We start from the raw sequence: 17,081 nt of genomic DNA on the forward strand, positions 1-17,081 counted from the left end.
GGAATAAGGGGAGCTGGGGGAGCGATGGGCACATGAGGTATATAGCCTGTTCTCAGTGTCCATTTAATTAATTCCCATTTTCAGCCAAGCATGCTTGCAGTCAAGGTGTTATGCTCCTTGCCATTCTAAGGTTGCAAGTAGGAGAGGCTTACATAAAGCATGGAGGCTCAGACAAGTTAAGTAAAATACTAAAACTTACACAGCTGGGAGTAGGCGGTAGGGAAGAGATTTGAACCCTGACCTGTCTCATCTCAGAGCCCAGGAACGTGCTCCCTGACCTCCTTCCTGGCAGGTGGGCAGTGAGTGTGCTGGCAGGCCCGGGAGGATTTGGAAATAGGTGTCCTAGAAGTGTGAGAGGGAGGGGCAGCGTGAGGGGGCTGCTTGGGGCGCCATTTTACTATGTATTGATCACAAAATGTACCCCTCTTCCATCTACAGGAAGATAGTGTCCTGGAGTTCCAAGGATTCATTTGTAGGCACAGGGTTTGGGGTGGTGCAGGCAGCTGCTCTCGATGTGCTGGAATTTCAGGCCGGAAGTGGCGGGTGCGGGGAAGAAGGATGTAGTTCGACTAATGATAGTCACAATAGCTGCCATGACTGAGTCTCTGACACGTGCCCCGGGTGAGCACTGTGTATGTGTCATCTCGTTCGACTTTCATAAAAGTCCTGGAGGTTGAAGTGACCACCGTGTTTGTGAATGGAGCAGCTGAGCCTCGGAGATGAGGTGAACTGCCCAGAGGTCACTCAGCAGGTGTCAGGGCAGGGATTCAAACTCAGGGCTGCTTGTCCCTGAAGCTCTGCCTCCCCAACATGGACTGTGTGCCTGGGGCAACTCCATGACCAGTCCCTCCCCCCACCGCCAAGTCCTCAGTGTTTCAGCAGCACGCTTTGTGCCCCTTCACATAATAAATATTAATTGAAAATATTGGTGCCACAGCCACCAACGCAAGCTGCTGAGATACCATGCTGGGTCCTGGTAATTAAACCCTTAGTTGCGTTGTCATATCTGCAGTTTTCAGTGTCCCCAAATATCAGTCCCGATTGAGACAGGAGTTGAGGATACTACTCAGGGTGAGCATGAGCACGCACGCGTTCCTAGCTGTGCGCTGCTGTCTCATTCTCACACAGGCGACCTTTCTTTATTTCCCTGGGTAGTTCCTGCTCCTCCTTTACCAGCCCTCAGCTTGGTCTGGGGAGGCTATATACTGCCTCTCTCCATCACAGGTTAGTCAAGAAACAACGTGAGTGCTCTTTTAGGCAATGGAAAACTGGATGAGGAACAGAGGTGGTTCCCAGGTGAGGTTCCCCAAGGACTCACTTGATTTTTATTTTGGTATTATTTTCCAAGTCAGGAGTATAAGCCCTCTTCATAAAGTGCTAGAATCTGAAGACTGTTTCCCTGTTCCTTTGACACAGCTGCAGAGCTCACAGGTCCCTCTGAGGCTTGACTGCAGGAGGACAGCTTCAGGCCCTGGCTAGGAAAACCCAAGGAGTAGTGACCTTGTGGATGGGGATCTGTGATAGGGAAAATGGCCTCCTTGGTTTCTGAATGTTCAGGACAAGAGCAAAGCCTGTTGACAAGTGACTTGTGGAAAGTCCAATATGGCCAAAACCCTGAGAAGTTTCTCAGGAAGGTATGGTAGGTAGATAGGAATTAGTCATTCAGCATTGTTATTAAGCACTGTAACATATTGTTCATGGTTTGTTTGGGGTTTTTTTTGGTATCTAGTCTTAGATAATGTTAGTGAACACAGAATATATGTACAGTTATTCATAGGCTCATTCTTGACTTTGGTTTTATCGAACCCTGGTTTTCCATTACCCATGGTGCCCCTTCTCCCTAACACAAATACCACTGTAATGCTTTCAGTCCTTCCATAGCAAATTCTTCTCTTTGGGACCATTTTTAGGAGCGTAAACCTACTAGTTGAGGCAGGAGCAATCCATGTAACTGTCTTTACCTAATGTATGAGATCAGTGAAGTTCCTTCTACTCTGTGCCAGGCACATACTCTCTAGATTAGGCTATGGAAGTTAAATGAGATATTACCTTTGTCCTCAGGGAGTTTGCAAACCATCTGGAAAATAAATAAATACCTAAGTAGGTACCAGAGTCAGTCAAAATTCTTTTGGTTTCAACTGATAGAAAATTCAACTCAGACAGCTTTAAGACAAAATATAAGGGAGGTGGGGGTAGATTGGCTCAAGTAATTTCAAAATGAGGAAGTACTCGGGCCTGGATAGGCCCACATCCTCACAGGACAGCACCAGGAATCAGTCTCTGTTTGACTCTGGAGAACTTTCTCTTCATGGTGACAAAATGGTTTATGGCAATGATGAACAGCTTGGAAACCCAGTGGGGAGAGAGCTGTTAGGAATCTGAGTCATGTATACTTTCCTGAAACAAGTATTGTGATCAGGGGGAGTAAAGATGCTTATAAGCCTAGTCTGGCTTAGGTCTGGACCTGGGAAGGGAGGTCAGCCTCACTGACATGACATGATCTGAGAGTTGGGGGAGGGGACTTCCAAACAAAGAGCTGTTACCCAGAGAAGGGGCAACAGAAGTCAGACGGCTAAAAATAGCAGGGCTCTACTACCTACATAATGGGTAGCTTATTCCATACAGTATCCTTAAGGTTGGTTGGGCATGCTCAGGGGATGACATTAATCATTGGAATTACCTTCTGCTTAACAAGCAACATTCCTTCAAGCCCGCTCGAGTTGAATAGACCGTAAGTGTAACCTGCAAAAAAATCTGACCCAAATTTGCTCTCTATTGCAGTGACCTGGACAGAAATAACATTACCAGGATCACCAAGATGGACTTCGCTGGGCTCAAGAACCTCCGAGTCTTGTAAGTAACACAGGGCTCTTTGATGCATTTTCATTTTCAGCTCTTCGGCCTTGTGAAAATGTTCTGCTGCCCTGACATCACCCCCCTCTGCTCTGGGTGACAGGAATGTACCATTCTGCAACAGAAAATCCTTCGTTAGTGTACCCGGGTGTTCACAGGTATCTCATTCTGTGTCTCCATGCTGCTGGCTGCGCTAGACCAGTGGAGGAAGTCAGTTCCAGTGACACGGAAAACAGAAGGCTCTACACAAATAAATCAACATCCCAACTTCTAGGATGACAGCAATGCCAGCTTGACTAACCATGCTACTCTTCATAGAGATTCTAATTCCTTCTCCAGCCTGTGCGGTTAAAAGAGTATCAGAAGGAAAGTTACTTATCCTGTTGCTTACTGGAGAGGAGAGGAGAAGGGAGGGAGAGAATCAGGCAGGGTCCGAGCCCCTGCTCTGTAGGCACAGCTGTACAGAGACAGGTAGCAAAATTGGAGCTGGGTATTGATGCAACAGGGGAGCAAGAAATACCAGGTTTCCTTGCTAAATATTGAACACCTTCACCCATCCCTAAGTCTGTGAGTGTTAAGAATGTGTGTCTCACTGCTTGTCCGTTGGCAAGTGTGAGGCATTTAAGGGTACAGGAGAGAGGCAATTGAGCCTCTTTCCTGCTTTACTCAGAGGCTGATTTTGCCCCATAGGTGTGACTCCAGCCCGGGAGCATCATCCTGGCAATCTGGCCCCTGCCTTGGTGTTTGTTCTGTCAGGGACTCGTGGATGGCAAATCCCTACTAGAAGCAGCAGCCAGAGTCTTGGTATCTGAAGTCATCTCATTCTTTTTACTAAGAGCCCATTGTAATACAAAGAATTTTATTGTAGGGTAGGAAGTACCATGTTCCAGTCCTACATCAAAATTAACTGCCCATGTGATTTTGGGGGCATCACTATAGCTGTTTGGACCTCAGTTTTTTCATGTGTTCAGCCCTAGTTCAGTAGAACCACACAGTGGGTGGCTTGAACAACAGAATGTATTGTCTCACAGTTTCTGAGGTCAGAAATCCAAAATCAGGGTGTCAATGGGGTTGGTTCCTTTTGAGGGCTGAGGGGGAGGATCGGATCCAGCCCCTCTTCTAGCTTCTTGGGGGGATCCCTGGTTTCTAGATGGTTGTCTTCTCCCTGAGTCTCTCATACTGTCCTCCTCCTGTGCGGTCTCTGTTCACATTTTTCCTTGTCATAAGGGACACCATTCTATTGGATTAGTGCACACCCTAATGACCCCATTTTAACTGACTTACCTCAGTGATGACAGTATCTCCAAATAAGGGCACATTATGATAGCTTAGGAATTGGGACATCAGCATAGGAATTTACAGGGGTGGATATAATTCCACCCATAACAGTCAGAAGTCCTCCTAATGCTCACGGTAGCACAGTTAACACTCTATGGTTTTAACATTTTCACAAAGTCTGTTTATTCTCACTGCAACCTGTGGACTATTACTTGTATAGCATTGCTTTTCTGATGGAGAAGTAGTTGTTGGTAACAATGGTGAGGATAACCAGCAGATATATGGTACCTTTCGCAGACCAAGCCCTGTGTTATATGGTTAGTAACTCCTGTCCGCGCAGAAGAAACAGAGGCACAGTTGGTTAAGTTGTCCCAGCTTCACATGGCAAGGAGAAATCAGAACCCGGAACGTGTGCTTTCTAAACTCTGTGGAAAACTGCTATCCATTTGCATTATAGAAATTTTTGAAAACCAAGAAGCGGTAGTCGCCCCGTCTTATAAATGCAGCCCTGATGTGCAAGTAAGCGGCTTACCTGAGTTTCCCTGAACACCAGTGTGTGGGGACACTAGGATCTGTATATTGGGCCTCCAGATACCAGATGTTTCCTCCTTGATATATTCTCCAACTGTGGCATGTTCATACTCCTCTCACCATCCTCAGGAGGAAAAGGCGGGGGGAAGGAGGGGGTGCCTCTACCCTCTGGCGAGTCTTTTGCCCTAAGCAGTCCTATGTCTGTCAAATGACCGGCAGCTCTCAGGAGATGCGTGGGGGTCAGAATTGAGACTGGGGTGGGTTGAGCAACTTCCGTGGCTCCGTTTTAGAGTAACTTTTATTGGAGTGATAGAGGCAATAAACTGATTGCAGGCCATTTGACAGCTTAAAAAACAAACATTTAACTTCTCTCTTTGTTCCCATTTCCCCCCTTGCATCTGTGAGAGATTTCCTTTCATACAAGTCAGAAATTTCACCTAATGCTTCATTTTCTAACCAAGTCAGAAAAGAAAACCCTTTGATTTTCTTACCATTACATCAAAAAGGCTAATAAAAATTCCAATTTCCATATCTGCTCTCTGCAAATAGAAAGTTTAAAATAATCACAAAAGATTGTATTAATATCCTCTGGATGGTCTACAAAACATTGCTTTGACTCCAGTTTAATTGGCATATTCTTCTTATTTTGATAAGAACACCAAAACACTCCCCCTCCCCCCTCCCCTTTACAGACTCTGTTAATATACTGTGTTTCATTGTCTTCCTTATCAACTCAAAGACAATCCCATTCAAGTGGCCCTTTATTACTGTGAAAGGATCTGTTAGGTGGGATAGCCAAAATGCTTTCTCACACCAGTAAAATACCCAGACACTTAAACCATATTTTCCCTCAATCTATTCTTTTTAGCTGAGTAACCTAGACAACTATCTTTTTTGAAAAGCTTTCATCACACCTTGGCACATTCCCTATATCTGTTTCTTATTTACAATTTATAGTGAAGCCAGGAAAGACTCAATAGTCTTGAATAATTTGAGCTTGCCACCTATTTCCATGCAGAACTTTTAATATAGTGCAAGTGAATGGGCAAAAGCAGATGAAATGGAGATTGGGGGACTTTGGTCTCATCCCAAGGCAATTTACCCCAAATAAAGTACATTTAAGGAGAAGATAGAAGAATTGCCCATAACAATTCTTTCTCCCACAGGGTGAGAGCAGGAAAAGATCCCTTCTGGTGTTATCAATTACATTTCGTTTCTTAGTAGTCTGTTGCAAGAACTCTGCTATGCCCACAATGTGGGAGCCAGCTTTATCCCAAATGAGGTTAATAAAAAAGAGTTAAACTCCTCCCCAGCCATCATCACATGGGGCGATTTCCGATTTTGATCCTGTGTTAAAACTAAAAAAAATCAATGCTAAAAGAGGTGAAAATGAGCACAGTCTGTGTGTCTCTAACTCAGAACAGACTCAAACCATGGACAGTCTTTCTGGGCATCCAACCTTTCCTGGATCCCTGACTGCCTGCATCTGGTCAGTGGAATGAGAGCGATATCAATGGCATTAGCCCAAGCTCCTGTACTGCATCTCAGCCTGCAAGTTTGGATGGAAGGCTCCCAGCTGCTTCATTCGTTTGATCGTTCGTTCGATCGTTCATCAGATGTTGGCTATTTATTGCACCTTTAAAAGTCAGGTATTAGGCTAGACTCTCATAGGCTCTAGGAAGTAGATCTAGAAAGGGACCCTCAGTTACCTTACTTGCCAGGATTCCAGCAGGAAAGAGATAACACTCACTCAGGACAAATAAGGAGAGCTAAATAAGGAATTATTTACAAAGGTGTGGGCAAAGTTAAGAGAAACCAAGAAGACGTGGTGCTGTTTCCTGGGGCTAGCAACAAGGAGGTACACCAGTCCTCTGGGCCTCAAATGTCCCACCAAGGTAGGAACTACCTGGCAGGATCTGTGGTCTTAGGTAGAGGGACACAGTCAATCTGAAGTTACTTGGCTGGGAAGGAGGTGGGAATAAATCCCAGGATCTCCCTCCACCCCACCCTCTCATTCTCTGCTGGTTCCTTCCATGGGCTCCTTCAGCTGGAAATCAGAGTCCAGGAAGCTTCTCGAAGTGATTAAAAATTAGCCTCCCTGAGCCTGAGCAAAGTAGAAAAGGGGCAGATATCTAATACAGATGTCTTTGCTTTTTTTGGCTTTCTGAAAGAAGCTGGTAGTGTTAGGTTAATTAGTACAGAACTAAAAGATTCATCAGCGGTTGGAGTTAAACTCCTTCAGAAACCCAGCAAGAATATCACACTCAATCACTGTAGTGTTGCTCTTTGTTATAATTGGGAACTTATGACAACAAGCGCTGCGGATTGATTGATAGTAAAAACCCAGCTAAACAAATCCCCAGTCACTAATAATTGAACTGGTTCCCTGTTTAGCAAGATGTGCTAGTGTGAGTCTGTTGGCCTTCCAAGGCCCTCCTTGCCATATGGCAGAATAGAGGGAAAGACAAGGGAAGGAAAAAGAACATTTATTAAGCCTCTGATTGTACTCCAGATCCTGGACTAGATAATTTGCACACTTTATTCCATTTTTACCCTCACAAGGACTTAGGAGATTTTTTTTTTTTAATTTTACAAATGAGGAAACGGAGTCCCTGAGAGGTTGACTGGATAACCCAGTGTCACACCATCACTGGTAAGAAAGCAAGACAGGGGTTTTACACGAGATTTGGCGAGCACACTAAGCTGGGGGTTAGAGAACCTGTCCTAGTTGACTGTGTCACTTTATCAGAATAATTTCTCCCTGAGCAAGTCTCTTAGCCTCCCTGCTTCATGATGTCCACATCTGTTAAGTGAGAAGATGGTAAGGGGCCAGAGCAACATGAAGATATGAACCCGAGTGTATGAGGACTGAGGCAGACTGAGAGGCTCTTGTGCCTTGCCTGACCCCATACTCAGTTCCCACCAGTTGTCGGTATTTGGAAATATAGGAGCTGGGTTTTCAAAAGGAGTTTCTTTTGTGATATGGCTCTGTGTGTGTGTGTGTGTGATATTGATTTTTAATTGTTTGCAAAAAACTCACCAAAAATGTAAAATGTCATTGAACCCAAACAAAATCCCTTATTGCTCTGGTAGTCTGAGTCAGACGTGTCATATGCCCTAGACTAGCCTTTCCCTTGATAGAAAATCATGTGTTTTGCGGCCCCAAGGCATCTTTAGTTTTTCATTATTGAAAAGCCTTTATGAAGTGACTGCTGCACTAGGCAACGGTGTTAGGGTGAAGAGTATGATAATAAACAGAAGTTCTTACCCTCTTAGTCCTTAGGCATCGTGGGGAAGATGAACTTGAAAATAAACACCAGGACCCCAGGGTTAAGCTCAAGAAGTACAGAGATTATGAAATGCCTCGGAGCTGTGGGTCTGGCATGGATGGAATCATTTTGAGATGAAGGCCAAGCTTCCTTAAAGCTGCCTCCCATCCTTCTACTTTTCCTTTAGGTGCTCGAGACACCTCTCCTTCCGCCTAATCCAGGGGCACCCAGCTTCCAAAGACTCATCTTTCAAACACAGCTGCATCCCCCTCAGTCTCATTCAGCCAGCAGGATTGGTCCTGGATGAAAACTGGGCAACCTCATTGCTTTCCTTCCCTCATTGCTTCCCTTAGCCTAAAGCTAATCCACTTTAAGCTGCCATATTGTGTGTGTGTGTGTGTGTGTGTGTAAGTTAGGGGAACAAATGTTTCATTGTATACTCCGCTCTTAGGATATGCTACATCCTTGAATCAGCCTCACTTAAGCAAAGTGTTTAGGTTTTTAATCATCTGCATGGAGGACTTTGGAGGTCAGCGGAGTCTGTGGCTGGACTAGCTTTTGTGACCATCACCCTCAGGTTGGGAATAGCCAGGCTCTGGGTGAGGAGAGTTCCTGGCACAGGCTGTTGTCCAACAGTAAGGTCATCCTTTCTACTAGGTGACCCACAGACAGAGTACACAGAGAAGGCCCTCTTTAGTGAAGTATTTTTACATCCCTAGAGGAGGGAGCTCCAAGGGAAGAGATGCTGAATATCTGTGTGGTTTTTATAAGAAGCTGCTTTCACCTCTTCTTTTTCTGTGCAACATCCTGCAGTGCTTGGGGGGACATTTGCTGAGAACATTCTTAAAATAGAGGCATGGAAACCAATCTGTCAGGTAGAAGTGTGCAGGCGGCGAAACCCTGGTTACCGTGACACCAAGCTGGCATGTGAATTATCTTGTCCCACCAGACTGATCCTGGCTGGGGGTAGGGGGGTGGGGCAGAGTGTTGTGGGAGGGGCTGAGTGACCCTGCCTGCTGGGCCCCGAGCCTAGCACGAAGACCCTTCAGGCTCCTTGTCCTTGACCACTGCTGTTTCTTTGGTTCTAGGCATCTGGAAGACAACCAGGTCAGCGTCATCGAGAGAGGCGCCTTCCAGGATTTGAAGCAGCTGGAACGATTGTAAGTATAATACAACCTCCTTTCTTGAAAAGTCATCTTTTTTTTTTTTTTTTTTTTTGGTAAATTGACTTCATTGCGACCTTGCCAAAAAAAAAAAAAAAAAGTCTCCAATGCTTAATGAAATGTTTGCTCTTTTATTTAAAGCATATCAGATCCATGTTAAAGAGACACGGAGATCCTTTTAAACTCTTTCTCTTTATTTTATTTTATTTTTAAGCTCCTTCTCTTTAAAAGATGCTAGAATTGGCATCTGGGGTTTATTTTTCTTCTTCCCAGGCTTTAGCTGTTGCTATCGATATCTGTACATGGCGCTGGTCCTTGCCCAAGCCTCTTCCCTTTTGCAGAGGGTGGAAGCCAGCAGTGGGTTGTGCTGTCATGGAGGCCAGTGTTGGACACTCGCTATTTCGATGCCCCCTCCTCCCAGAGCCGCCCCCACCCCTCAGGGGAGAGCAAGGACGGGAGAGTGGGCAGGACCTTCAGTGTGCCTGCATCTCCTCTGAGCATCAGCCTGTCAGGAAGCCCACATGTTTCCACAAGAGAATGTGGTGCCAGGGTTTAAAAATAGGCTGCTATTCTATCAGAGGGAGAGACGAAGACAGTGGGGATGGAGATGGATGGAGCCTCCATTTGTTGTGATGATTAATGCTTTTGCAGAAAACTCTTGGGTTTCTCGGATGGGGCTGCTGCTTAGATGGTTAAGTGGGCAGCTTCACCTTTCCTCAGTTAATTACATCTGGCAGCTTATAACATCTGGATATTTGCTTCCTGCCCTCTAAGTGGGGCCTGTCCCCAAGAGTACTTAGTCATGCCGGTGGGCGGTTCTCTTCCACGTTTCCCTCTGCATCCTGGTTGGCCTGACATTTCAGCCTCTTTCTCCTGCAGTTGGGGTGCAGGGCTGCCACAACTCACTGCTCCAGCAGCCTCCCTAGAAGGATCCTGCTCGAGTTACCTGTCCTGTCACCAAATCTCATCTGCAGAGATGGTCAGGTGGAGGGCCTGCCACCAACGTGTTGGCTTTGTCCTCTGCCACCTTTTCCCTTGGACTCACTGCAGCTGGGGCGACACGGGTATTATCCAGCAGAACCCAGTACTCCCCCTGCTTTGTGTGAACCCTCTCCTTTATTGCTCTCCATCTGGGTCAAAGGTCAGCATATGTTTCTGTTGTTGGTTTAAAAATATGACACTTATTTCTTATAAAGGAAAAGAGTTCTAAAAATAATGAATACTGCCTCTGTTTATGCTTATATTTTTAAGTTGCTTCAAACCTAAATTCTCCTTATTTAGACTAAGGGAAAAAGATAAAAGTATTTGTTGAACCTGGTTCTTTTTGTATGAGGTAGTAAACATTTCTATGGAAGCGTAAATATACAGTTCTTTGTGAAAAGGCCACATCTTGCTTAGTCTTCTGATTAGAAGGTAAATCAACTGCTAATTTATTCATTTCATGATTGTGGGGAGGGAACTAATTGATCATTGAGTACCTTGGACATGCTTGGAACTATGCCGATATTTTGTATGCTATCTGTTGGTTTATCCCCACGAAATTCCTATGAGGTGTTATTACCCTCATTTTGCAGATGAAGAAACAGAGGCCCAGGGAGTTGAAGCCAAAGAATTGTCAGGGGTTGGGGGTGGGGAGCCAAGATTCAAAGCCACATCTGTCTGACATCAAAGCCCACGGCCTTTCATATTTCTGTGCTGCGGACATTAGATGAAGTGTGATCTTTAGCAATGGCTCCGCGAATAGGCTCTCAAATACCCACTTAGCTCCGGGGAATATCAGGGAAATATGCTGGCAGAAAGGCGCTTTTCTTCGGGTTGGTGAACACAGCAGAACTCCCGTGCACGTCTGCCAGGCCCAGCGGCTTGCAGTCGCAGGGTAAACCTGGCTGTTTCTCCGTGTTTGTGTAATAGGAGGCAAACGCTCACTGCTCTACTAGATAAACCCTCAGCTCTCACGGCTGAATGCAGAAGTTGACTTCTCGTTCAAATCCAACCCAGGAAGGGTGTTCTTGGTTGCTGGGCCTCTCTCCTCCAAGGGGAGACTCAAGAACACAGGCTCCTTTCACTCCTCGGCTCTGCCATCTTTAAACAGTGGCTACCAGGGAACCAATGTGTGTCTGAATCAAACCACTGGAAGGGAAAACAGCATGAAGGATTGCACATGGGAGGTTTCTGGGGGGCCAGACCTGGACTACATATGACTTCCACTGTTACATACCTTGGATTAGGAATTGTTCACATGGCCACAGTATGCTGCAGAAGAGGCTGGTTAAGGTAGTCAGGCTGTATGTCCGGGAAGTAGAGGACACAGAATGAGCAAACAGGTAACCTGTCTCTGATTTATACTGCAAGTGATTTGAAGAAGTACTTGGGCAGGAAGGAAAATGAAAGCATAGGTGGCTGGACCAGTATGCACGGTTGGATGGGCCCCCTTAGTTAAGGCTTTCCAGTGTCAGCGAGAGAGGGTGTGTGTGACATTATCCTGACTTGTTAATCTGGTGTTGCTTATCCGTTGTGTCCCCAAACAGACTGAGAGCTATAGAATGGGAAAACTGAACGTGTCTGCAGCTAACAGCTGAAGAAGAAGATGGCCGATGGTGTCATCTGTAGCTCCCACTCCTGACTCACCTTACTGGTGTCTCTATATTTGGTAGTAGATTTATCTGTATCGATCATACTCTGAAATAGAGCCTGGAAATTATATGGGTTTTGATAATTCATTTCTGAAGTATTGATTTTCATTATGAATGGCCTTTATTCCTTTGTTCTCTTGAGCCTTCCTGGGAAAGGGGAGAGAAATCTGTCCCTCAGGTCTCCAGTCAGAGTTCTCCATTATTGCATGAAATGGCCTCTGCTGCAGACTAAGTTGTGTGCCTCTCCTCACATACAACAGTGATTGTCCTTATCACAGCGTTTATCATGCAGTCTGTTAATTCCCTATTTGCCTATTGTCTCTCTCCAAAACCACGAGTATGTTGAAGTCAGAAATCATGTTTCATTAGGTCTTAATCTCAAAGCTTTGCACAAGGCATGATAATAAGTACTTGTGGAATACTTATCAAATACTTGGGTTTTTGTTCTATACTAATGGCTCTGAACTGGAACCAATTCCCCCCACCTCCCACCCAGGGGACACTTGGCAATGTCTCGAGATATTTTAGGTTGTTGACAACAGGAATATGCTGCTGGTATATAAAGGGTAGAGGTCAGGAATGCTGCTGAAGCACAGAACATCCTACAATGCACAGGACAGCTCCCACAACAGAAAATTACTGGGTTCAGAGTGTTAACAGTGCTGAGGTTGAGAAATTCTGCTCTTTACCTACTATGTATCAGATGGTATTATAGACACTTGACATAGGCCATCTCATTTAATCCATACAACAATTTTTCAAAGTTAGAATTACTGTGTCCTTGATGTGACAATATATAATTCAAAACATGGGCTTTAAAGTATTGTTGCTAAGTATCTCTCCCCTACATCTAATTTAGCTACATCTCACTTTTGGTTTCTGAAGAGTAGACAGGATAGAGGACCAAGTTAAATGAAACTAAGAGGAAAAAGTAAATCCTATAGATGGAACATTTTACAAGACAACTGCCTTGGTCTCTTCAAAAATGTCATGAATGAGATGGGAACTAACTGTTGTAGATTAAAAGACACTTCAGATAGAAACAGTAGCAAAAAGTTGGGAGGTCAATGGAGTATAAGTGTTCTAAGATCTTTGAATTGTCCAGGAAGTGAAAATAGCATAAACGTTTATTGCCTTATTAAATCAAGGATGCATGTTGCAACTTGTAGGATAACCTCTAAAAAAAAGAAAACAGTTTAAACAACATAATAACCTAATAGAGGGAGTAAGGACATAGAATGATACAAAGAAAAATACAGTTAATTCAAATAAGGGATAAAGGAAAGAAAAAGGAACATTGAACAAATGAGACAAAGAGAAAACAAATAGTAAGATGATGATCTTAAACACAAAAACATCATAATTATTGTGTATGTAAATGTATTAATCCTCTACTTAAAAGACAGAGTGGATAAAAAACAAACAGTAATTATATGCTTCTTTTTTTTTTTTAAAGATTTTATTTATTTATTTGACAGATAGAGATCACAAGTAGGGAGAGAGGCAGGCAGAGAGAGAGAGAGAGAGAGAGGAGGAAGCAGGCTCCCTGCCAAGCAGAGAGCCCGACGCGGGACTCGATCCCAGGACCCTGAGATCATGACCTGAGCTGAAGGCAGCAGCTTAAACCACTGAGCCACCCAGGCGCCCCTAATTATATGCTTCTTAAGAAGACAAACATCAAACAAGAAGATAGAGAAAAATTGAAAGTAAAAGGATGGAAAAGAAATGAAAATACTAACCGAAAGAAGGATGCTGTGGCTTTATTAATACTACATAAAATAGACTTTTATTTTTTTAAGATTATTTATTTGAGAGAGAGAGAGAGCACACAAAACTAGTGAAAGAATTAGAACTAGTGTGAGTGGAAGACCAGAGGGAGAGGGAGAAGCAGGCTCCCTGCTGAGCAGGGAGCCCCAATGTGGAGCTCAATCCCACGACACTGGGATTACGACCTGAGCTGAAGGCAGATGCTTAATTGCCTGAGTGACCTAGGTACCAAGTCTATCATAAAATAAACTTAAAAAATTATTAGAGAGAAAGAGGGCTATTTCAAAATGACAAAGGAATAAATACACCAGAAAGGAATCTGTATGTGTAAAAACATAGCCTAGTGATACATAAAGCAAATATTGACAGAATTAGGAGGATAGACAAATTTACATTCATAGTTAAGATACTGTTCTTATAATTAATGGAATAAGGAGATATAATCATTAGTAACAATCTGGATATTATAATATTAGTAACAATATGAAATACTATTAGTAACAATATGGAACAATATGACAAAGTTTGCAAACCTGACCTAACTGATACTTAGAAAATACTGCAACCAGAAAAATGTAGAATAAACATTTTTTTCAAGCAGGTATGAAGCTTTTATTAAGCACGGGTCTACAAAGCAGGTCTCAAAAATATCCAATGGTTGAAATCATATGGCGTATTTTCTCCAACCACAGCAGAAATATTCAAGTCGATAAGAAAACAATAACTAGAAAACTGCAAAATATTTGGAAATTGAGTAATATACTTCAAAGTAACATCTGAATCAAAGAACATATCATAGGGGAAATTGGAAGATATATTTTCTGAACGTTAATAAACATACAACATATCACAGTGTGTCAATCGCAGCCAAAGCCATGCTCAGAAAATGGATAGAAGGGGCATGTGCACCCAAATGTTTATAACAGCAATGTCCACAATAGCCAAACTATGGAGAGAACCTAGATGTCCATCAACAGATGACTGGATTAAGAAGATGTGAGATATATATAGATAGATAGATAGATAGATAGATATAATGGAATACTATGCAGCCATCAAAAGAAATGAAATCTTGCCATTTGCAACAACGTGGATGGAACTAGAGGGTATTATGCTAAGTGAAATAAGTCAATCAGAGAAAGACAATTATCATATGATCTCCCTGATATGAGGAATTTGAGAGGCAATGTGGGGGGTTTGTGAGGGTAGAGAAGGAAAAAATGAAACAAGATGGGATCAGGAGGGAGACAAACCATAAGAGACTCTTAATCTCACAAAACAAACAGGGTTGCTGGGGTGTGGGGGGTATGGGATAGGGTGGCTGGGTCATAGACATTGGGGAGGGTATGTGCTATGGTGAGTGCTGTGAAATGTATAAGCCTGATAATTCACAGACCTGTACCCCTGGGGCAAATAATACATTATATGTTAATTTAAAAAAAAAGAAAATGGATAGCCTTTAAGTTACATCATTCAATTTATGACATATGTATGCTATCATATATTTTAAAAGAAATAAGGATAAATTTTTTTCTTTCTCATTTTTATTATGTTTATTTAGCCAACATATAATACATCATTAATTTTTGATGTAGTGATATAGGATTCATTAGTTAGGAGCACCCAGTGCTCCTCAGCACACGTGCTCTCTTTAATACCCATCACCCAGATAAAACCTTGATGAAAGTATCCATCTCAAGAAACTAGAAAAAGAACAAAGTAAAAGGAAGAAATCAGGAAGAGCAGAAGTATATGAACTAGCATCATATATATAATGTTTAAGAACTCTGAAAAGCCAAACTTTCATGCTTGACACAATTAAATCACAAAAACTAGTAAGATTAATCAGAAAACAGAAAAGAAAGAAGACCAAATTGCCTATATGAAGGATAAAAAGGAGAACATATCTACGAATTTTACAGATTAAAGTGATAATAAGAGTAGATTTTGAAGAACGTTAGTTCAGTGATTTTAAAGATTAAGTAGAATTGAAAACTGAAACAAGGAGGGATAGAAAGTCTATATAGTCCTATATCTATTAAAGAAATTAAATCTTTAATTAAAACAATCCACCTAACAATCAAGACTCAGATGGCTTCAGTAGTGAATTCTACCAAAGTTTTAAGGAATAAATAATATCAACTTAATATAAATTCATTCTATAAAAAGAATAATGTTTGCCATTTGGACGATATAATTTTTTTTTTTCTCCCAACCAGAGAGTGGTAGATTCTTGTGTGACTGTCAAGCAGGGCACTGGCTACTTGAGCTCTGTGGTCATGAGCAGCGGGACCCAGGGCGAGGTTGGGCATTACAGGGTCTCAGCTCCTACCAGGGAGAAGAATGTCCCCTAGGACTGTGAGGCAGGGGCCCGCAGGAATGGGGGGGCAGTCCTGCTGAGGCCAGAGCAGGTGGCGGGGTAGACAATATAATTTTTATAGCAAAATCCAACAAGAACATTTCAAGAAAAATTATAAACCAACATATTTCATGAATATTTATATGAAGTTCCTAACAAAATATTAGCAAAGTGAATCTAGTAGTACATGAAAAAGATATATATAACAAAGTTTGGATTATTGAAAGAAGACCAGGTTGGCTCAATATCTGAAAAGCCTTTCCCAAATTAAAAGATGCTGAACAACTAGGGTAGCAAAACCAAAAACATAGGTAACATCTATCATAAAATGGTTGACACAGTAGCTTAATAAACCTCTGCATTTCCAATAAAAGTAGGCAGGGAAAAACAACTGGTGGTTAAAAGACTGTTGTGTTATCTCATCTGTGTGGGACAAAGCAGAGGGAAGCCAACTGAAATTCTTATGACTCTGAGAACAGGATATGGCTTAAATAACCAATATGTACTCATTGGAAAACACAGTGGCCAACCTGAGAAAAGCTGCCAAAAATGGAAGGGAGCTGGATTAGCTCCAATTCATGGTAAGTACAAAGGAACCGTGATGTGATAATAACTGCTAGTACTTGGAGTATTCCAGGCCCTATAAATTCTTCAAACTAACAAAAATAGGGCTCTTTTTCAAAGAAAGGGCTAGCATTGATAAGAAACTCCTGAGTGTAGTAGATCAGAACAGGAACAATAGTAGAAATGAAAAGAGAACTTCGTGATGAAAGTGTTAGAAATTACCAGAAGAGTTAGGTTTTAGAAAATCCAAGGCCATGTTTTTCATTAGTTTGTGCAAAAAAACAAAGAATGAACTCTAGACTCTTGAAGCTAAAAAAGCTATCACTTCCCACCCTTCCCTCATAAAACTATAGGAATTTCTTTCATTTAAGAAATAAGCAACCAAAAAGATTATGGTTGAAGCACATACAAAATGTTTTTTCACAAGAAAAATAAAAAAAAGTAAGTATAATAGCCCTTCTAGAAGCAATGAAAACATGGAAGAGGTATCCAGAAAACAGATGAAAACTATAAATAGTTCAAAACTAGCCACACAAATTTAAGGTCTTATAAACTATAAAAGTACAACATAAATTTGAATTTTAAAAACTTGGAAATTAGCTGACTAGAGAAAAATGGAATGTGAAAGGAGGGACAAAGAACTCAGGGAACAGTTTTGAAATAA

At 42.5% G+C, this 17,081-nt stretch overlaps 1 protein-coding gene across 1 annotated transcript in view; it reads left to right on the forward strand.

Moving 5' to 3' along the window:
- Window positions 1-17,081, forward strand: part of SLIT3 (slit guidance ligand 3) — a 597,085-nt gene that overhangs the window by 43,100 nt on the left and 536,904 nt on the right. Inside the window, exons 2-3 of the mRNA XM_045999729.1 lie at window positions 2,782-2,853; window positions 9,020-9,091. Of these exons, the coding sequence (XP_045855685.1) occupies window positions 2,782-2,853; window positions 9,020-9,091 (144 nt within the window). The remainder of the gene's footprint in view (window positions 1-2,781; window positions 2,854-9,019; window positions 9,092-17,081) is intronic.

This window comes from Meles meles, chromosome 3, assembly GCF_922984935.1.
Source record: "Meles meles chromosome 3, mMelMel3.1 paternal haplotype, whole genome shotgun sequence".
NCBI lineage: Eukaryota > Metazoa > Chordata > Mammalia > Carnivora > Mustelidae > Meles > Meles meles.